This window comes from Salvia hispanica, chromosome 5 (assembly GCF_023119035.1).
Source record: "Salvia hispanica cultivar TCC Black 2014 chromosome 5, UniMelb_Shisp_WGS_1.0, whole genome shotgun sequence".
Classification (NCBI taxonomy): Eukaryota; Viridiplantae; Streptophyta; class Magnoliopsida; order Lamiales; family Lamiaceae; genus Salvia; species Salvia hispanica.
This window is the reverse complement of record NC_062969.1, coordinates 35,723,661-35,745,889: the sequence shown is the minus strand read 5'-3', so window position 1 is coordinate 35,745,889 and position 22,229 is coordinate 35,723,661. Positions and strand designations below refer to the sequence as shown.

At 35.8% G+C, this 22,229-nt stretch overlaps 2 protein-coding genes and 1 long non-coding RNA gene across 3 annotated transcripts; 1 reads left to right on the top strand and 2 right to left on the bottom strand.

Annotated features, from left to right (window-relative positions):
* Window positions 1-1,056: 1,056 nt before the first annotated feature.
* LOC125191405 (ACT domain-containing protein ACR8-like) lies at window positions 1,057-3,700 on the top strand. The gene is made up of 7 exons (XM_048088957.1): window positions 1,057-1,247; window positions 1,673-1,718; window positions 1,795-1,909; window positions 2,002-2,069; window positions 2,151-2,705; window positions 2,813-2,917; window positions 3,007-3,700. Exons 1-7 carry the CDS (start codon window positions 1,186-1,188, stop codon window positions 3,352-3,354), a joined length of 1,299 nt encoding a protein of 432 aa, XP_047944914.1. The 5' UTR covers window positions 1,057-1,185; the 3' UTR covers window positions 3,355-3,700.
* A 6,954-nt stretch (window positions 3,701-10,654) lies between these two features.
* On the bottom strand, window positions 10,655-13,287 carry LOC125189932. Its single transcript, XM_048087150.1, has 2 exons — window positions 12,403-13,287; window positions 10,655-10,828 (listed from the first exon to the last, which is right to left on the bottom strand). Exons 1-2 carry the CDS (start codon window positions 13,285-13,287, stop codon window positions 10,655-10,657), a joined length of 1,059 nt encoding a protein of 352 aa, XP_047943107.1.
* Window positions 13,288-17,937: 4,650 nt separating this feature from the next.
* Window positions 17,938-19,718, bottom strand: LOC125186280. Its single transcript, XR_007170399.1, has 3 exons — window positions 19,494-19,718; window positions 18,214-18,267; window positions 17,938-18,138 (listed from the first exon to the last, which is right to left on the bottom strand). It is a non-coding gene; the product is annotated as an uncharacterized LOC125186280 (long non-coding RNA).
* Window positions 19,719-22,229: the final 2,511 nt, after the last annotated feature.

Sequence of the window (22,229 nt, the reverse complement as noted above, 5' to 3'; positions counted from 1 at the left end):
CTTGAAACCCACAACCACATCAACAGTTCAACACCGACCCCGCTGCTCTTGAGTCGAATGCACGCAAAGCATAATCAAGGCATCCATGCTGGCACTTACACGTGTCATTAGCACGTAGTTGACTTATTAACTTATTAACATCATGTTCAAAATTAAAGTAAACAAAATTATGTTTAGAGTCTTAGAGATAACCGGCCATTCGATATTTTTTATAACGATGGCTTCACAATAAAATAGGAATTATTTTGTAATTTTATAGTATTACTTTTTATTTTTTGTTATTTTTATTAAATATTGTTATTACATTCTATCTATTAAAATTAACTATGATTTTAAAATTAAAAAAAGTAAATATAAAAAATAACTACCACTGCTACTGTATATGAAAAAATTGTACTAATATTCATTCAAAATAAAATATACTACTACAAATCATGTATAAAAACGTTATGAGATTAATAGTATTCCTTTTATTGTTACAACTTACAATCTAATCACTAGTATATCTTTATTTTAGGAGCCAACGCTTATTTATAATTATAATTATTTTTTATTTAAAATCTACATAACCGATTATTTTTATTACATTATGCGGAACACATAAAAATTATACATAATCATAAAATGTCAATGTGTTTTTTACTAAATGTGTAAACCACGGGAAAAAAGTTGGTAAGAATCAATGTTGAACGGTAACAAATCCTTAAAAATATATTCCAAAACTTCCCTTGAGATTTATAAAGAATTATCACATGGAGTATTGAATCGTGCAGTATGAATTCATGTTTGAACTTTTTTGGATAGGATAGTCAATTGAATTTGATTTATCTTTATCCAAAATAAGTATAGTAGTTAAGTTTTAAAATATAATTATGAACAAAAATTTATTATGGCAAAGAAATATTTTTTGTCAATAAATCATTATCTTTTTATATATTGTCTTTAATTGAATTTAATAAAATAACATAAGTGGCTGCATTAATAAAATTCTAAAAAAAAAAAAAAACCATGTATAAATATGCTTCTCCCCTCAATTTGGGGGAAGAGAGACCAAAGTAAAAGGCATGCAGTGTCTTGTGTCAATGTTTTAGAGAGAGAAACCAAAACGCGCTCCCGCCCTTCTAGAGAGAGAAACATCAAGCCTGATTTTCCCACTGCTACACTCGCTTTTCTGGTGGTGAAAATATGGAGTGGCCGACGTATTTAGATGAATATGAAAAGCTTCTCATTCGAATGTCTACGCCGAGGTCAGTTCTCCTTCATTCCTCTGTGAAATTTTCTCATTTCTGCAATTTTTACAATTTCCAACTCAAATAATTTGGTGATAGAAACACAAAATTTGGGAGAAATGTTCTTCATGAAGCTCTTAATTTCTCTGTTCTATTTGTTTCTTCGGAATAAAACAATAAAAGTAAATTTCGAGAAAGCTCTGATACGGAAATATCTCCGCCGAATTCATTTCACTTTTCCTGCTAGTTTTGTGCGTGGATCTGTGAATTAGTGGACGATTTCACGCAATTATTAGCCCTAAATGAAAATTCAATTAACTTAATAATCCTCTGATTTCTTTCCTTTCAAGTTACTCCGTCAAATTATACACAGAGCTGAGAAATCGCTTGTGAATTTCCAATAATGCCCCTCAACTGACTTGTTCACCGTCGACTTCTTCCAGGGTCATGATCGACAATGTGGGCTGCTCCAACGCGACCGTCCTCACGGTAATGGACCCCTTCCCGGATCGAATTCTCAATTTCTAGTAATTTCAATTTCGTTCATTTTTTTTAATTATCACAGATCGATAGTGCTAGAAAGCACGGGATTCTTCTGGAAGCTATTCAGGTTTTGACGGATTTGAATCTATCGATTAAGAAGGCTTACATTTGCTCCGACGGCCGGTGGTTCATGGACGGTGGGCGAAAAAGGCTATTTTTGCATTTTGGTGCCGTTTCGTTTCAATTGCTAGGCCGACATTGAATTTATTTCCTTTCTAACGCATTGCAGTTTTTCACGTTACCGATCTGAACGGAAACAAATTAACTGATGAAAGCGTTTTGGGCTGCATTGAGGAGGTGACAGTTACTACTAGTATTAATTACTGCTTTTCCTTTCACTTATGAAATTCTTGCTATAATTAATTACGGTTGGTGCAGTCACTAGAGACGGTTCATTATGGTAGATCAAAGAGTATTGATGGCCTAACTGCTTTGGAGCTAACTGGCACGGATCGGGTCGGGCTGCTATCTGAGGTTTTTGCGGTGCTGTCGAATCTGCATTGCAATGTGGTTGATGCCAAGGTGTGGACGCACAACGGCCGTATTGCGTCGCTGATCTATTTGACGGACGATGATTCGGGCTGCTCGGTGGAGGACTCGGAGAAGCTGGAGAAAATGGAGGGGATGCTGCGGAATGTGTTGAGAGGGGATAATGATATCCGGAGTGCTAAGACCTCGGTGTCTCTGGCCGTTACTCACATGGAGAGACGGCTTCACCAAATGATGTTCGCGGATAGGGACTACGATGGTAACGTTTGTGGCGATGTGCCCTTGGTGTTGGTGCAGAACTACTTGGAGAAGGATTACTCTGTTGTGAGTATTCACTGCAAGGATAGGAACAAGCTTCTGTTCGATGTGGTTTGCACGTTGACGGACATGGGGTACGTCGTTTTCCATGCTACCGTGGACACATCGGGCGACAGAGCATCATTGGTATGATATTGTGCCATAGCTCTTACAAGAGGATACCTCTGTTTTGTTGAGTTGTTTAGCTGTTTAAGATTTTTTTCCTTACAAGGTGGGTTATGTTTTTTGATCAGGAATTCTTCATCAGACACATGGATGGCACCCCGATAAACTCGGAGGCCGAAAAGCAGCGCGTTATCCTCTGCATTGTGGCAGCGATCAAAAGGAGAGCATCTCAGGTGAAAAAAGACTACTTTGAGCCTACATATTTCTTTATGTTGGTTTTGAACAAATTGTGAAAGGGAATGTTGCCTTGTTTAATTCACAGGGTGTAAGGCTCGAGCTCTGCACGGTCGATAAGAAAGGTCTCCTGGCCGACGTGACGCGGACATTCCGCGAGAACGGGCTCAACGTCGTGAGAGCGGAGATCTCGACGTCCATGGGGACGGCCAGGAACGTGTTCTACGTGACGGACGCCATGGGTAATGCTGCGGATGAGAAGCTCATCGACTCGGTCCGGCATAAGATTGGGGTGAGTAGCTTGAAAGTGAAGGAGCTGCCGTTGATATATCACGAGAAAGGGGAGAGGGAGGAGGCGACGGCCATGATTTGGTCAATTGGTAACATGGTGAGGAGGAATCTATACAACTTGGGATTGATCAAATCTTGTTATTGATTATGACACGGGTCGGTTTTGTTTTGTTTGGTGGCATATTTACTTGCTTGGATGCTTTGAGGTTTGGTTTGGCTGGTCTGGATTTGAGAAATTGAACAACACACATACTAGGTGGATGACATGGGGCCCACCTCCCCAACGACCTTTTCTTTTATAATGAGAGAGTGAAATTATGGTTGGAAAAATTAGATGAGAGAAGATAGGTTGGTAGTAGTGGTTAGTAGGGGATCTTGGTTTCTTTCTCATAGGATATGTCTTCTGTAAATAGTTAAGCTTTTCTTTTTTGAATTTTATTACAGCTTTTCTAGTCTATAAATTTGGTGATGGAATGGACAGCTTAACCATACATGTGCATTTCTCATATTTTATGTTGAATTTTGTAATGGTTCTTGGTTAGGCTTCATTGACTGGTTTGAAAGCAACATGGTAGATAGGCTGAGCTGTGTCTATTCTGACTTTTCGGTAAAGCTCTTTAACCGATTTTGAAATAAATAAGCGGCAAAGCCATTCACACATTAAAATATCTTAATTACTGGAATTCATTTCATCATAAGGAAAAATAATCAAATATAGAGTTTTTGTTTCACATATGTTTTTTAGTAATATGAGTATTTCGTTGTAAATATAGGTAGGCAAAAAAGGTGAAAAAGAATGATATTTTCCCTTTGAGATATAAAGTCTAATAAGTGGAAGATAAATATGTTCCTACAAAAATGGATGTGTGGATAGGGACCAATATGTGGCCCTCACCAAATTTGTAGAAAAGCTCTTCTTCATTTCCTCACTCATTAATAAGAAAACGAAATGAAGAGACAAAGTTGTAGCTTGGTCTCTACAACGTTATTTTTAAAGATTTTTTTGTCTCGTCGAATTCTTCTAGACGGAGAGAAAGAATGAGTTGAATTACATGTTGAATAGAGTATTTTATAACTATGCCAACTAGCTTTTGTATTCTTGTTTCAAAATTCTTATTAACGGCTTTTCCTTAGCATTCTGTTCGTTTTATTCCTCAGAAACTTGGGATTTAACGTTGATTAATGGAGTACTAGAATTTCCTCGGTCTCCACTGAAAATAAGTTGATTTTATTATTTTAGTCCGTCTATACTTTCTTTTCTCTCTTTCTAATATTTTATTATTTTTTCACTTTACTAATTTTATAATGCTAAAAATTTTTCCACTCTCATGTAGTCGAGTTGTACTATTCCATTATAGTTGTGTTATTTCATTAAAACAACATAAATCCTTTTTTTAAATATTTAATTCTTTAATCCCTCTACTTTAATTCTCTCTTACCGTAACTCACATACCATAATTTTCTTATTTATATTCCTACTATTTTATGTTGACGATTGGAATATTTATAATGAATAGGTAGGGAATAGAAGTTCGATTGAAGTTAGAAGGCTTCTTGTTTTGGGAATGCTATTATATTGGAAAACACCAACACAAGAGTAAAGCCGACAAAAAAAGCAAATAAGTAAATTAATTAATTAGTCATCGTTTCTTCCTCATTCGATTCCCCCAAGCACATCTTTTGTTATCAATTCCTCCGTTTGTTTTGCTTTATTACTCCTTGTTATGATCAAGTATAAAAATTTCATCTCGCATTAAAACACACATGATATGTATTTACAATGCCTGTTAATTATTTTCAACTAAATAAAAAATTAAAAATGGTAATTTTAAATGGGTGAATCATCATATTTTGTAATTACTCACACCACTGAGGACACATACTTCCACATGGTTATCATATATCTTCATCTTTAATTAGTTAAAAATCATGTACTCATATATTAGAAATTAAATTTTCAAAATTTGTGTATTTTTGTAATAATAATATTCTAAATTCGTGTGCGAAAAAACAACCAAAGTTTGTGTATTTTATGGCATTTGGAGGACTATCTTTCTTGGAAAGGTTAGAATGTATAATTATCTCGATAAAACTTGATACTCTTTTCCTTCTTTTTTTTCTCACATTAGCCCTTGCCAACTTCTTTCCTTTCTCACATCAGTCACATGTCACTATTCAAATTCAAACCACCAAATTTAGCAACTGATTCATAAACATGAACCGATTAAACGATTTGCTGCTAAATGCAGGCCATTGGATCTGCGAACTGGATATAGAAAAGTTCCATAACTCGTTTCATCTTAGGCCCAAAATAATATAGCATGTTTTAATATATTAGCGGCCCAAAATAAATTAATGGGTTTTCTCTTAATCCATATAAGGTTTGGCCCATTTATTTTTATATATGTGCTTGATATTGCGATTCTTCAGTGTAATCTAAAGTATACATCAAATAATTAGGACAAGCATATGGTGACCATATAATTAGAGTTTGTAATGCCCGTCTGTTGTCACCCGAATTTTATATTAAAATTGTTTATTTTAATTCCTGCAGTTTTTTAATTTTTAATTTTGTTATTTATAATATTTTTTATTTTTATTTTTCCATTTCTAGCCGTTAGATCAGGATTTTTGTTTTATTAATACTCATTCTTAGTAAAAAAAACAAAAGTATTCATCGGAGGGAACAAACATAGTGATGTGCCTCTTTTTCGACATCTTAAGATCTTATTAACAACTAAAACAAAGTTTAAGTTTTATAGGAGAGGATCGTAGAAAACTGCAACAAAAAAATGAAACATGCCATTCCATTAACGAATTCACATGATGCATTAAGGAATTGTGGAAGACATGATGAGTGAGGCAATAAAGATTAACATTTACTAGAAAGCGTTTTGAAAGACACGTCGAGTATTAAAATCTTCAAATCATTGTCCCACATCGGCTTGGTGATGATCCTAGCTAATCTATATAAGTGTGGATAACCCTCCCCCTTATGAGGCCTTTTAAGGGGTGAGTGGCCCATTTCTAATATGGTATCAGAGCGGGCCCAAGTCGATGATGGTTTATCTCTTTATCTCTTCTCTTGCCTACCCACGTGATGGAAGTCCGATGTGTCATTCCGGCCCACACGTGAGGGGGCGTGTTAAATTCTTCAAATCATTGTCCCACATCGGCTTGGTGATAATCCTAGCTTATCTATATAAGTGTGGATAACCCTCCCCCTTATGAGATCTTTTAAGGGGTGAGTGACCCATTTCTAATATCGAGGATGATCGAGGTCCATAACAAATGCACAAAAACCTTTATAAACTAACTTAGATGCATATTAGGAATCAGATGTAATCAAAGCGTTGTAACCGTGTTGATACTGTGTTGAGGAATTTGGAGTTTGTACAATATATAGAGTTTGCATTTTATCACTACCCCTATTAGGAATTATATGATTTATTATAATTTTTTTAACGTTAAATCATATTTCTTTCCAATTAATTTGAAAATTTTACCATTTATTTTATTTTAGATATCTCAACAAAATAATACTTATGAAATTAGAGATTAATAAAAATGATGAATTATAAAAAGGTAAATGATGGGAATTAAAAAAAAGTTAATGGGGGGAGTGGGAACATAAGTCTATCTGCATTTGTGTTTTGTGATTGTTGGTGTTTGTACCAAGATTTGTGATTGTTAGTATGCCTTGAATTTGTATAGGATTAGGTTTTCTAATTGGGATAGGATTATGTTTCCTAGGTCCAGTCTGTCTAATGTGTGCCTATATATATGGGAATAGAGCACATAAATCTGTATCTGAAAACCGCAGTCATAATACAATTTGTTCTTCGTTCTTGCTCGTGGACGTAGCCAACACAACGTTGGTGAACCACGTAAATTCTGTGTCTATTTACGTTCTTTTGTTTCTCGATTCACAATTGCCCTATTTGTCATAACAGTGATGATGCCCTGACACAAGACAGAGCTATCGTTTGATTTTATAGCCTAAGTTAATGGATTGGCTTAGAAGTTAGAATAATCATTGTAGATGACTTGTTACGAAAATCTTCAACGCGAACTCGAACATGACCTGCTTTATTCAATCACGATTATGACCCGTAACAAGATAAATACTACATTATCATCATGATATGCATGATAATCACACGATAATAAACTAATAAAAAAAGTTTGTGCTAGACCCTCACCATTTTTGGTTGAGCTGCATCGGTCGTTGTGGGTTAGACCGATAGAAAAAATGAAAGAATTAATACCTGATTTTATAGGATTAGAAATTCCCACACACCATTTTTACTACTCCGACCACCCCCACTACCACTTGATTTTGAACCTGGTCCACCATGAGATATGCGGAGAGAAAGTCCACTTCTTCCACCGGTGATCATCCCTCAATTTCTTATCTCAACCCTCACCATCCATACAGTGTAACTGATACGCTCGGATTTTGCACGGTTTTAAGGCCATTATTTGATCCGTTTTGAGTGTCAAAGTTTCATTACATGTCCATTATTGCATATTTTGTTTATTTTGGTATTTTTACGTGCTTTATGAGAAATTTGCAAAAAATAGAGCAGAAAAAGGGCATAAAAAGGTGAATTTCCGGAAGCTGGAACTGAAGGGACGCCCAGCGGCCTGCTGGCACACACCAGCGGTCGCTGCAAAGACTTCAAAGGGCTCTGACTCTCTCCAGCGGTCGCTAGACCCTTGCCAGCAACCGTTGGGAAAATGCGGCGCACGACAGCTGTTTTCAAATTCAATTTTCCGGCGATCCTGAAGTCCGATCAGGGAGTTCCATATGTCATTCTCTTCTTCTTCGAAGGAGCTTCGAGTTGATACCAAGATCACATCAATCGGAGTTTTGTGGAGAAAGTTATGGCTGTTCTACCAAAGTCGCGCAAAGCTGTCAACTGCAGTCTAGGCGGAAATTCAAAGAAGGAAAGAAGATATTACCTTGTGAAGCCAAATATTTTCCTTCTACTATGGGGAACGAAAATTCCACTTTTTCTATTGCCCGGAGGAGACTTTTTACCATATTTAAATCCTTCTCAAGCCTATATATACCCCATAACCTAATTCATAGAATTCACCCTTCCATAGCCCCCAAAAAGGGGAGCTTTCATAGCTCCTCCTCCAACCCCAATCTTTCATCCTTCATCTTTTTACCAATTAATTCCATAGCATAAATTTGAGATTTCTTCATTGTGCAAGGGGTTGAAGATGGAATCAAGAGAAAATCAAGGCTACATGGATTTAACCTTTGATTTATTTGCTTTAGTTCTTATTTTCTTTATGACTTCCCTACAATATATGTTTTTAGCTTATTCTTTCATGTGTAACTAAAGTCATAGGATTTTAGGTATGTGTTAGTAACTTTTATTGGTTTATACAATTTTGTTTTCTATTTAATATCTATTTTTTTTTTACTTTGTTTCTTCCCTAAGTTGTTCCGTAATACTTCATGCTTGAGTGACGCATTCGATGAAGATTTAATATAACTTGCTACATAATCATGAAAGGAGGTTGGCAAGTTAGATCCACTTAGTAGAAACTAGAGTTAGCTTCCCTTAAAACGACACTATTAATTGAGAGCGAGGACTTTTCAAGGGTCTTAGGAGCTTTTAGGAGTTATGGATCTAAGATTGACAACCCTAGTGTTAGTAATCTACGCTTGTACCGCATGAGTATAAATTATGTGACTCCTTCTATCGAGTATAAACTGTGCTAGGGTATCGTAGTTGGAATTGGTATAACCATAATTGTGAATGCACATCCCTGAAATTCTCTTATCTCTCATACTTTATCTTTGTGATTTAATTGCAATTAGTTGTTTACTTGCTTTTAATTGTTTTTATTTTCAAAAATCCAAAATCTTCTTGTTTCTCTAGATAGTATTTGACGCTTAGTACATAATAGCCAGTTGCAATTATATTTCCCGTGTTCGATATCCCGGTACAGACCTTTAGCTATAGTAGATCTACCCTGTATACTTGCATATATTTTTAGTGCTAATAAAAAGTGAATCAGTAACATATCTGTAACAACCACCACCACCAGAGCAACTCGAAAAAGAAACACCTTACAATCCTAACCGAGGAAAAAGTTATCTAAATCAACTCCGTGATTTGCAACTTATGTTGGAGAGTATTCATGTTTTGAGAGGGATGCCGACATTGGTGGGTAAATATTTGGTGATTTGGGGATGCAATTAGGGTTTGTGTTTTAGGGATTTATAAATAACTACACAAGTTTTATTATGAAATTGGTAAAATATGATAGAGGAAGAGAAAGATAATTGAAGTTAGTGAATATTGGAACCCACAACATTTTTTTATTGACAAATGAACAAAAATTTAAAGACCACGTCATGGTGGCTTTGAACTCGAGTCCTTTGGCCTCATACATTACCACTCTACCACTAGACCTTTGACTCGAACCACTTTATTACTAGTGTAATATGTGGTGAAAAGGGTTTCAAAAATAAAAAAGTGGACTAATTTTGTGGGATATACTTAACTGCCAAAAGAAAGCTATTTTTAGGTCGGAGAGAGTAATATTAATTTTGAACTACTTATAAGAATTCTATACTAATCCGACAAAAAAATATATCGCATTGACACAATATTGACACGAATACGACACAAAATTATCGTGTCGACACAATATGGGCATAGCCATGAACATAATCATACTTGACAAAAACTCATTAATTTCATGTGTGCTCGAGTCATTTCGTAAATTTTCAATAAAAATAGGCTGAATTTACTTTTCTTTTTCGTCCCATGGAAATATTCCATATCATTTTATGGAAACTTTTTCTCATTCTCTTTTATTTTAGTATTATTTATCGACCTCATCTCCGTTACACTATTTTAATTATTTTTTCTTATTCTCTCTTGTTTACCAATTACGCATCAAAATATACCCCCTCCGTTAACAAAAAATATTCTAATTTTGCCATTTTGGGATGTCCACAAAAATAGTCCATTTCTAAAAATGAAAAGTTTCTCTCTCATACTTTTTTTAACTTTTTCTCTTCTCTCTCATACTTTACCCACTTTTTCTCATCATCTCTCTTACTTTACCTACTTTTTCTCCTCATCTCTCTTACTTTACCAATTTCTCATTAAAACTCGAGTCGTCCACAAATAAAACTATTATTATGTGGACAGAGGGAGTATATCATTCCCAAGTAGTCTAAGGGCATCCACAATGGGGCGACCTAAGGTCTGCCCTATAGGGCGCCCAATGCTCCGTCACGTCAGCATTTTTATCCTCCTACCCTTTCACCTGCAGTGGGGCGCCCTAAAGTCCGCCCTAAGCTTTTTTTTATTTATTTATTTGAATATTCAAAACACTACAAAAATTGGAAAAAACAACTTCATTTCAGTGAAAGTTCAAATTACACTACGACAAAAAAAAACTACAAATTCTCAATGGTGATTACGCTTCCAAACATCTTCAATCATGTCGTTCATGAGCTGAGCATGGTCTTGTTGGCTGCGCATTGAGGTCTGTCTAGCAATAACCTCATTGAAGCCCATCGGTAATCCTCGAGCGACAGGCGGGGTCGCCGTGCTGGAGCTAGATCCACATTCATCATCGCCCTAATCGGTGACACTTCCACATTCTTGTTCGACTATCATGTTATGCAAGATGATGCACATATACATGACATCGGCAATGACATCCTTGAACCAGAAACGCGCCGGACCTTTCACTATTACCCACTGACAAACACGGATTTTGCATGTTTTTAAGGATTAGATTTAACTCGTTTAAATTCCAATCATGAAAATTATGTTCTTAAATTGCATATGTTATACATTTGGTATTTTGATGTATTTGTTGATAAATGATAGAAAAAGATAGAAAAAAGTGCAAAAAGGCTAAGGTGCAGCAGCCTCTGTTCAAGCCCATTCTGCTAGCAAGTTTGAAGTCTAATCAGTGCTTACTACATTCCATTCTCTTCATCTTCGAAAGAGCTTCGCGTGGATATGTTGAATGTCTCAATCGGAGTTCTGTAGAGAGTAATAACCATTCTACGAACACTGCGCAGTGCAGTCAAAGCTGATTATAAATTGTGGTCCAAATCTCTCCCATTTATCGTAGGGCATGAAAATCATTAAAAACAAACCTTTCTTCGCCTATAAATACCCAAACCTAATTCATATTCTTCATCTCAGAGCCTCAATCCTTCTCCATTTCTACACCTTCCTCCAATCCCTTTCCGCCTCTACACCTTCTTCCATCCGATCTCAGAGCCTCAAATCCTCTCCATCCCTATACTTCTTCCATCCCATATTCCACATATTATTCTTTCATCTTCCATTGGAGCGGAGCTCTGCACATCTAGGCAAGAGAAGACTGAAGACTACATCATTCAACCTTGGGTTTTGTTTTGTTTTACTTCATGTCTATTACTTTTTGTTGTTTTTACTTGTCTATGAGTATTAACATCTTTTGTAGAATTTTTGGTAAACATGCTATGATTATAAGTTATTTATTCAATTGTTTTTCCTTGTTAGCTCTTGTAGTTAGTTTGATTTCTCTTGTGCTTATACATTTGTTTGATTGACCATCTTATGAATGCATGTGGATTTTACTACAAGAACTGAGAAGTGAGTAGTCTAATTTGAAAGAGGAGAAATTGACGTCTTTGCCAATAAAATCGAGAGATTTGAGCCTTTGAATGAAGCAAATTTATCTTAGGAGCTTTTAGGAGTTGTTGTCTTAGTTCTAGGAAGGATACTTCGGTTCTAGGTAGCAATCTACAAATTATATGCTTCGAGAGAAGATATAGTTTTACATATGTGATAGCTTAGTGACTCTAGAGACCGTAATTCAAGGAAGTCCTTTGGATATTAGCTTTTGATTGTGGTTCCTAAAACTCTACATTCCTTAGTCTGCTTTGTATTATTTGTTAATTATATCTGTATGTTTTCTATTATTTGTTTATTTCTTTCTGCCTAGTTTAATTAATCAACCCAAAAACTCTCGTTTCTCTAAATAGTATATGACGCTTAGTACATAATAGACAGTTGCAATCTTATTTCCTGTGTTCGATGTCCCGGTACTGACCTTTAGCTATACTAGATCTACCTTGTATACTTGCAAGTATTTTTAGTGCTAATAAATAGTGCATCACCCACCGCGATTGGAGCACACCAAAAGCCCGCACAACATCCTTCCGCGCAGCTTCCTGCCTTGCCGCAAATAACACTCTCCTGTCACCTATTGGGTAGCTGATCGTCTTCACAAAAACAAGCCACCTTGGGTATATGCCATAGGCCAAGTAGTACCCCATATGATATTGGCGTCTGTTGGCAGTGAACTCGATGGCCGGGCCGGGACCCCTGCATTGATCGGCTAAGAGGTTGGATGAGTTGAGGACGTTGTTATCGTTGTTCGACCCGGCTACAACGAAGTAAGCATGCCAGATCCAGAGCCGATGGTCAGCGATGGTTTCGAGGATCATCGTCGGGTGGCTGCCCTTGTATGCACTGGTAAATTGGCCTCTCCACGCCGTCGGACAATTCTTCCACTCCCAGTGCATACAATCAATGCTCCATAACATTCCAGGAAAGCCGTGCGCCATCTCGTGCATATGCATCAGGGCCTGGAAATCCTCAGCAGCCGGCCTTCGCAAATAGATGTCGCTATAAGCCTCCGCAACTCCCCTACAAAAATTCATCAAGCACTCACGACCAGTTGTCTCCCCAACGTGAAGGTACTCGTCGAACATATCAGTCGTGGTTCCATAGGCCAACTTTCGGAGCGCAAACATGCACTTCTGCAACGACGTAAGTCCAGATCTGCCGACGCCATCTTCCCAATACTGGAAGTATTCATCAAGTGCCTCCAACGTCTGGATAATGCGGAGAAAAAGATCTCGTCGCATTCTAAACCGGCGGTGAAAAACCGTCGGGCCCCACCGTGGTTTCTTGGCAAAATAGTCGTTGAACAGACGTTGGTGAGCTATGTCGTGCTCACGGCGGACGTACGTCCGACGCCGAATCGGCCGAGGGACCTGCGCCGCCGCCGCCGCTTCCCGCTCGCGCTCCATTTCCGCCAAGCATTCCGCCGCAACATCATTAACGCAATTGAATAAGGCCCGAGTCAAGGCCTGACTAATGTCTTCCGATGTACTCCAGTCGTCGTTGCCGGGATTCCTTTTTTTTTTTTAAAGTTGGAAAGTTTTGAGAGATGGGAGAGAATAAATTGGGAGATATGAAATGGGTGGGGAAATTGGGTGTTTAAATAGAATAAAAATTTAAAAAAAATTAAAAAAAAATAAAAAACGCGTTGCATCGTCTGCGCTTTCGTCAGCGTCGCCCACAGTGGGACGGATGAAAGCGCGGATGATAGTCCGCCCGATGCATCGGGCGGACTATCGTTCGCCCCATTATGGATTCCCTAACTTTGTGATACAAAGGGAGTATATAACGAAAAATGATTTTATGACCAGGTTATGAGTTTAATTAAATGAAAAAATGATTGTTTTCAATTGAGGATCGACGGTGAACACCCAAACTCTACATTAATATGATATTATCCGCTTTAGGCAAAGCCCTCACGGTTTTGCTCTTGGGGTACTCCCCAAAAGGCGTCATACTAATGAAGTTGGGATAGCTCATATATATGCTTGCAACTCTTGTTCATTCTCCAATGTGGGATATTTTTTGTCCCACAATCCTTCCCTCAAACCAAGACCACCAGAAATACTAATATTTGACTAATTATATGTTGATAAGGCCAATTTCATGCATCGGTTATGGGGGTAAATTCAGTGATTTCCAGGGTCTAACACATGTTTTAAGTTCAGATGTGTAGATGTGTAGAGAATTCACCAGGTCCGAGGAATAAAGAGCAATATCTACCAGGCGGAGGAATCATGAGGAAAAAGGAGTGAAAGAGCAACATTCTACCTGACCAAGGAGAATCATGATGAGCGTGGAGTAGAAGTAAAGCAGGTGGAGGAGAATTCTAGGAAGGGCAAAATAGAGAATTCACAAAAGACTCTAGAAGACCAAATCCTCGTCTATAAATAGTGGAGCACGCATCAAAGAGAACATACATGATCATACACTCTAGCTCTTAGCTCACACTCTTTCACACACACTTCTCTTCACACTGCATTGGAATGGGGTAATTTGGGGGGTTTCATCGGGTTTTTATCGTCTCATCGTGGTGTAACACCGTCCTCAATAGGGCGAAGATACAATTGATACTTTAATTTCTATTTTTGTGGTTTTTGAGCCGAGACTACATCGTTTAAAGCTCGGCGTCTGTTGGATTCTGTGTTGAACACCTAAATATTACTGCTATGGATGTTATTGTTTCGTTTTGGTTTCCTATTGATGTTGATTTGTGTTAGTTACTTGTTTTGGATGCTTTTCGCATTTGACTTGTTGAATCGGAGTTGATTTATCGTTTAGTTGTTGTGGAACGGAGTTGAATTGTTTGGATCTGAGTCGATGGAGATGGGTTTAATTGTTGTTGAGTTCGGATTACTTGGATCCGGAATGGATTAAGCGTTCGATGTGTGGATCTGAAACAAGGTGGTGAAATTCTGCGTGATTATGGATGTTTATTACTGTTCTCTTCGTTTACTTGACCTAGTAGTGTAGATCTGCTTATTTTCCTGTTAATCTTAATTTCCGACGTCCGATTTGGTATGCTCTGTTGTGATCTGTTTTGTTACACTGTTTTCTACATGTAGCAGTTTTCAATTATTTTTAAAAATGAATTAAAAAATGCAAAAGGCTATAACTGGAAATCTCAATCCCAGCCGTTCCTCTCTAAACGTAAAACACGGTCTTTCCCCTTTCTCTCTTTCTTCTATTTTTTGACATTAATCTATCAAATCTTTAGAAAAGAACCGCAATCGTATTTTTGGTCTCTGCAAATCTTTTAATCTCCAACGCTATTTTCAATTTGTTCTCTGTATTCTTCCTTTAATCTACAGTCAGTAGTCAATCCATGAAGAATGATGTTCCCGATGACATCCATTTCACTGATTTTGTAGACGGTAAGAAGCAATTCTGATCGTGTAATCGTGTAATTGTGTTGTTACAGTTTGTTGGTTTTCGATATGTGATTCAATTTTATGTAATCGTGTAGTTGTAAATTTTGATATGTTAAATCAATTTCACGAATTTGATATGTGAACTACTGAATTTGTATCTTTCTAGTTAAATTCATAAATGAAGTTTTTGAATTTGTGATTAAATCTCACGGAGTTCATATTTGTATCTTCCTAGTTGAATTCATAAATGAGTTGTTCTATTACACCATAAAGAATTCGTAAGTCAGATTGCTTGGTTAAATATGTTATGTTGCTTACGTATTGGCTGAAATTGCATATGTTAGTTGTTAAAATATCTCAGGTTGTTATCTCAAATTAATAATTGACGACTAATTCTATCACTTTAAATATTGTGTGTGCTAGCATTGAAGTGCTTGTTGTGCTTTTATTTAACACTGATTTGCATATGTTAGTTGTTAAAATATCTCTGGTTGTTGTCTCAAATTAATAATCGACGACCAATTCTATCACTTTAAATACTGTGTGTGCTAGCATAGAAGTGCTTGCTGTTCTTTTATTTAACACTGATTTTGAATCTCATGTTTGCTTGATTTAGTACCTTGTATTGCTTTCCTCTTTTATAGAAATTGTTTATGCTGTATCATATGTAGTTATGTTTGCTTGATTTAGTACCTTGTACTGCTTTCCTCTTTTATAGAAATTGTTTATTCTGTACCATATGCAGTTACTTGTGTGCCCGAATGCCCTAACAAAGTAAAACCATTCATTGGCAAGAAATTCAACGGCTTGGACGACTGAATTGCTTTCTACGACACTTATGCTTGTGAAGCTGGTTTCAACACAAGGAAACGTGGAACCAAATATTCTATACTTTATTTTTATTGCTGGCCACTGAATCGGCAGTTGCATATCATTATGATAGATTGATTATTACATTAGTTTTTTGCTTTCTTATTCGACTTCGGTTGTAGAATATCAACGTGTTTGGTTAGATGTTTAATATTGCTTGATTCCTAGTTTAAAATTGCTTATTAGTGGCATGTATTCCGGATTCGTCAATAATGTTCAAAATGATTGATCAATATAATGTAATCGTGGAATTGTGAACTTTGATATGTGAAATCAATTTCATGAATTTGATATATGAACTATCGAATTTGTATCTTCCTAATTGAATTCGTAAATGAAGTTTATGAATTTGTGACTAAATCTCAGGGAGTTCATATTTGATGTGTTATAATAATTTAGAGCATGAACTATTGTATTATACCATACAGAATTCGTAAGTCAGATTGCTTAGTTAAATATGTTATGTTGCTTACTAATGGGGCTGAAATTGCATGGCAGTGTTTGTTGTTGAAACCATTGAAGAATTTTCAGCCGTAATGCAAGATTTTGGGAAAAGAATAAAGAGCAACTCCCCGTTTTCGCTTGTTACTGAGAAAAGGAAAAGAATTGAAGATTTTTATTTCATTGGAAGATCGAATGTAGTTGAAGTTCAGGCCACTGGATGTGGTGAGGACCAAAGGTTCGTGCAGCGACTATGACAACCGTCTTGTGTAGCAAAAAGATAAGTCTATTATGCTGTAAAGCAAACCAAAGCGTAGTTGTGTGAAATGTCGTGAATTATGTCACCACAACTCTAAGAATTGTGGCAAACAAAAAGAAAAAAAATAGTCAATAATTACCTGGAACTACGTATATCAGTTTGCTTAGTTACTTTATTTTTATTGCTGACCACTGAATCCGCAATTGTATATTATTGTGATAGATTGCTTTCTTAATTTAGTTTTTTGTTTTCTTATTTGAATTCAGTTGTAGAATATTATCGTGCTTGGTTACATGTTTATTATTGCTTAATTAGTATTTTAAAATTGCTTATTAGTGGTCTGTATTCCGAATTCGTCAATAATATTCTAACCAAAATGATTAATCGCATATTGCATGACATTTATACTTTATTAATTTTTACTAATGTTCTTTCACATACTCTCAATACAATTCGACTACCCATTAATCTGGTTTAATACGGCTTTGCTTTATCTCGCTTAATGATTAACACAGAAAATTTGTGCAAAAGATTACTTGTATTAGAAGGTGTTAGATATTTCTTATATCATATTGCTTGGTTACATTTATTTTGGTGCTTGCTTCTTCTTTTCTAATTGCTTAACATATATAACATGTCAATTTGTAATTAATTCTATTCGACTAGTGTTTGATGTACTTTATAATCTACATTGAATTCGTGTTACACAATGCTTGGTTTATAAGTTTATTTTGCTTGTCTACGTTGTAGCATTTGCTTGGTTTGCAAATCATTAATATTTTATTTTGTTTGCCTATATTAAAGTGTTCTAACACATTATTCTATGCATGTTATTATGCAAAAGGCACAACCAAAAAAGAAATTCTAAAGCCAACAATGACTGCACCAAAACAAACCAATATCCCTAATAAATTCAAAACATAACAGTTATTGTCATTTTTCCAAAACAAAATCATTCACCATTCAAGGTTTGGGGTACTCTGCCGCCATCTTTTCAACATTAGCGGGTCCCTTCTTTCGCGCCTCTTCAAGGTGGCTTGTTGTTGTCCTCGTCATGTAATCCACGAACTTGTTTTCATTACTATAAACCATAGCTGTGAGGAATTTTTCAAGGAGCAACTGGAATGACTTGGATGGCTTGTTAGTAAGGTCGCACTTCCAATCATTAACTTTAGTCCCATATACGTCTCCATATGTCGCATAGTGAACACTCCACAATCGTTGGTAATGCCTTTTGTTTTCCACTTGAATTCAAGGTGTTCAGGTATAGCTTTTCTCAGCATCCGTCCATAGCTCACACACTTGCTGTGCTCCAAAAACTGTATAAAAAAGGTTAACTCAACATGCAAATTGCAATATGCATTTTCATCCTTATTTTTTTGCATGGTGCATACCAGTTTTTCAACCACAATGTCATATTTAGTTGCAAGAAGCCTCCACTCTGTGTACTGTCAAGCAAGCACACCTCACCAGATTTACAAATTGTACTGAATCTATTGCCAACCAAGCAAAAATCATAATAGAACAAAGCAATTACTAAGGCTCAATCAAGCGTCATAAGTTTGTTGGAGCAATTACTACGGCTCAATCAAGCAAACAATATATTAGAACAAAGCAATTGCTACAACTCTATCAAGCAAACAATATAATAGCACCCAGCTTGATCAAGCAATTACACGGCTCGATCAAGCAATTACAAAGCAATTACTAAGGCTCAACCAAGCAAACAATATATCAGAGCCAAGAAATTATTAAGGCTCAACCAAGCAAAAAACATAATAGAACAAAGCAATTACTAAGGCTCAACCAAGCAAAAAATATAATAGAACAAAGCAATTACTAAGGCTCAATCAAGCGTCATAAGTTTGTTGGAGCAATTACTACAGCTCGATCAAGCAAACAATATATTAGAACCAAGCAATTACTAAGGCTCAATCAAGCGTCATAAGTTTGTTGGAGCAATTACTACAGCTCGATCAAGCAAACAATATATTAGAACCAAGCAATTACTACAACTCTATCAAGCAAACAATATAATAGCACCCAGCTTGATCAAGCAATTACACGGCTCGATCAAGCAATTACAAAGCAATTTCTAAGGCTCAACCAAGCAAACAATATAATAGAGCCAAGAATTACTACGGCTCGATCAAGCATAATTAGTTTGTAGGAACCGTACCCAACATCATCCTGACTTTCAAAACAAGAGACATACATCCGATAAGAAACCATACCAGATGAGATTCGCAGCACAAGAATCTGACCCAATACGAATAAGTTCTAAATGTAGCAATCCTTTTTATCAAGCAATTACAAAGACATAACAAGCAAAAACCAAGTAATACAAATGCAATCCAGAAAGTGATTAATTATACATCAATTATAGATTCTAGAATAAACAACCACAAACAAAGCAAATAAGCAATTTTGAATACATTAATATGCAAAACAACAACAATTTGCTCTGGCAATTAGCAAGTAACGTTGCTATAGAAGCAACAACCAATCAACAGAATCAATAAACAAACAGAATTTTCGAGGCATGGTGATGAATTCGTACATTTGGATTGCTTAAGCAGTCCGACAATAAGGAATATAACAACAATCAACACTCAATAAAACCTAAATACTCACTAAGCAATATGACTAAGCAATAATCAATAGGAAATCGAACCAAAGGATCATTCGCAGGCAGCAATGTCGGACGACGAATTTCACGCGACGGAAAAAAAACAACGCAGAGCTTCACCGCGATGGAAGTCAAACTAGTGATGGATATCCCATCGTGCTCATTCAGCGCAGCCAACAAAAAGTGCCGCAGTTGAGTGAAACAATCATCAACCTAGGATTTATTGTTATTTAGGAATGAAATCGGTAGGTGATTAATGATGTGGAGAGAGAAAGGTCGATTGGGGAGAGAGAATGGTCGATTCCGTTTTCAAGTTAGTGGAGAGAGTTATTGCGGAGTGGATACCGGGATTTTCCATTCCCGTATCATTTTTAATTTCAGCTAAAAGACAGAATTACCCTTGTAAGCAACAATTTGTGAATAACCAAGCAATCCGTACTCTATTCCTACAATTCAATCTCATCCGTCTATATAAGACATTGAATGGTTATAAATGGTGTTATATTGTCACTTTATTTATGGTGCCAATTTGTGAATAACCAAGCAATCCGTACTCTATTCCTACAATTCAATCTCATCCGTCTATATAAGACATTGAATGGTTATAAATGATGTTATATTATCACTTTATTTAAGGTGGCACCATAGTGTGCCCAGTCTATATATATAGATATTCTTCTTGGCTGAGGAATTCTAATGTATTAAATAAAGTTTTTAATTAAAGGAGATGGGATTAGTAAGAGAAACGTGTCGCCCATATATTACTTCATGACCGAGGTGTCCTAAAACAAAGCTTGGGTATTTAACCTTTTACACTAAGTCGGCCTTGGAAATTTTTTTAGTAAGAATCAGATTCTAGTTATATAGTAATATACAAGAAAGAGTTGGCCAATGGGATTTTTATTTCGTAAGTTTGTAGAGCTCAATAATAGAAGAGTTTGTAAGGTGAAGAGAATGCGTGAAAATAATACAGAGGAAGAAATAAGGACCAAAGCTCGTAGAACAGAGAGATAAATCTAAGGAAGCGGCTAGATTATCTTTCGTATGTAGCTGTATAAATCAAACTATTAACTTTATGACGGCTAGATTATCTTTCGTATGTAGCTGTATAAATCAAACTATTAACTTTATGAGTGTTACATGATTATTACTATGTATTAAATTAGAGTAAATATTTAGATTATATGGTAGAAATATGACATGAATATATAATTTGTGTAAGGAATATGTTTATATATCATATTGAAATTATTTGACAGAATTTAATATGGATATGCAGTTGATAGAATTGATATGTTCATACATGGTATGGTATTGAAAGTACATGAATCATGTGATTAAAGAGGATCTGTGACAGCCTTGCACTGGAATTAGAAATTTTAGAGGGACCTATGAGTCCAATACAAAGGGACCTATTAGTCCAATATTACAGAGGGACCTATGAGTCCAATACAGAGGGACCTACGAGTCCAATATTACAGAGAGACCTATGAGTCCAATATTACAGATGAGCCCATGAATCCAATACAGAGGGACCTATGAGTTCAATACAGAGGAACCTATGAGTCCAATTACAGAGGGACCTTCGGGTCATAGAGAAATCCATGGCCGATTCCAGGCTTGCACTGTCACAGAATAATAAACTGAACAGAATGACATATGCATATAGATATGAAATTGTTATGATATTATTTCTGATTATATGTGTTGGTTAAAGAATATGTTTGATATTTGTGTACTGGAGAATTAAAGGGAGTATCTATTTATTATAAATGTAGACGAAAGAGGGGTTGGGGTGTTACAATGGATATATTTGACATATGGTTTTGGAATATTTGAATCATTGGATTAAAGAGGATCTGTGACAATCATGCACTGGGTCTGATATCAATGACAATGGACCTACGAGTCTTATATACAATGGCAATGAACCTTCGGGTCATATACAATGGAATCTCGGGCAGATACCACGCTTGATTTGTCACAAAATAATAAATTGAATATAGAGGCATATGCATTTGGATCTCAAATTGTTTATGATATTTGATGTTTATTTATATGTTCGACTTAGATCATTTGTAAATGAGCCTAATAAATGATCGAGATTTATAATTATAGTATTTGGATGGTGCAATGATTACTATGTGATTTCTTTACTGAAATTTGTATTTATTTTATAAATATATACGACAGAGGGGTTTGGGTATGACATTTATAGTTAGAGTTCAATAGATTTGAATTTAATACGTTGCATATTATTTGCAATTTACTATTTACATTAGTGCTATAATATATATTTTCTCTGTCCATAGTAATAAGTCATGCATCTAGAGTTGGTACGAGTTTTAATGAATGAGAAAAAATAGTTGAAATTAAATAGTGAATGATGGAGTTCATAAATAGATATTGATTATTTCTATCGGACGGACAAAAAAATAAATATAATTTATTTTTATAAGAGAGAGGAAGTAATTTCTAGCAAGCAATTAAAATAATAATTTATTTTAAATTTGCAATAACAATAATATGAATGAATACTGCGTACACCTACAAAAACACTTGGTATTTCAAAATATTGGAACTCTCTTTATGTAAAGAAATAAAATTTACAAGAAAGACTTAAAGAAAGCCATATGATCCACAATAATTTGCATTCCACTTGTATTTGTTTATGTCAGCCCAACTAAATTAAGAAAGCATTCATTTATTTTTTTAGTTTGCACTTATTATATCGATTATTATTTCATTATCCTTATTATAGTGGACATGAGCAGTATGACG

Excerpts from the sequence above, each read along its gene's own strand:
- LOC125191405 (XM_048088957.1), top strand. The coding sequence starts at position 1,186 with ATGGAGTGGCCGACGTATTTAGATGAATATGAAAAGCTTCTCATTCGA. Across the intron at positions 2,706-2,812 it reads CGGGCGACAGAGCATCATTG|GAATTCTTCATCAGACACAT; the intron begins GTATGATATTGT and ends TTTTTTGATCAG. Across the intron at positions 2,918-3,006 it reads TCAAAAGGAGAGCATCTCAG|GGTGTAAGGCTCGAGCTCTG; the intron begins GTGAAAAAAGAC and ends TTTAATTCACAG.
- LOC125189932 (XM_048087150.1), bottom strand. The coding sequence starts at position 13,287 with ATGGAGCGCGAGCGGGAAGCGGCGGCGGCGGCGCAGGTCCCTCGGCCG. Across the intron at positions 10,829-12,402 it reads AAGCTGCGCGGAAGGATGTT|GGCGATGATGAATGTGGATC; the intron begins GTGCGGGCTTTT and ends GTCACCGATTAG.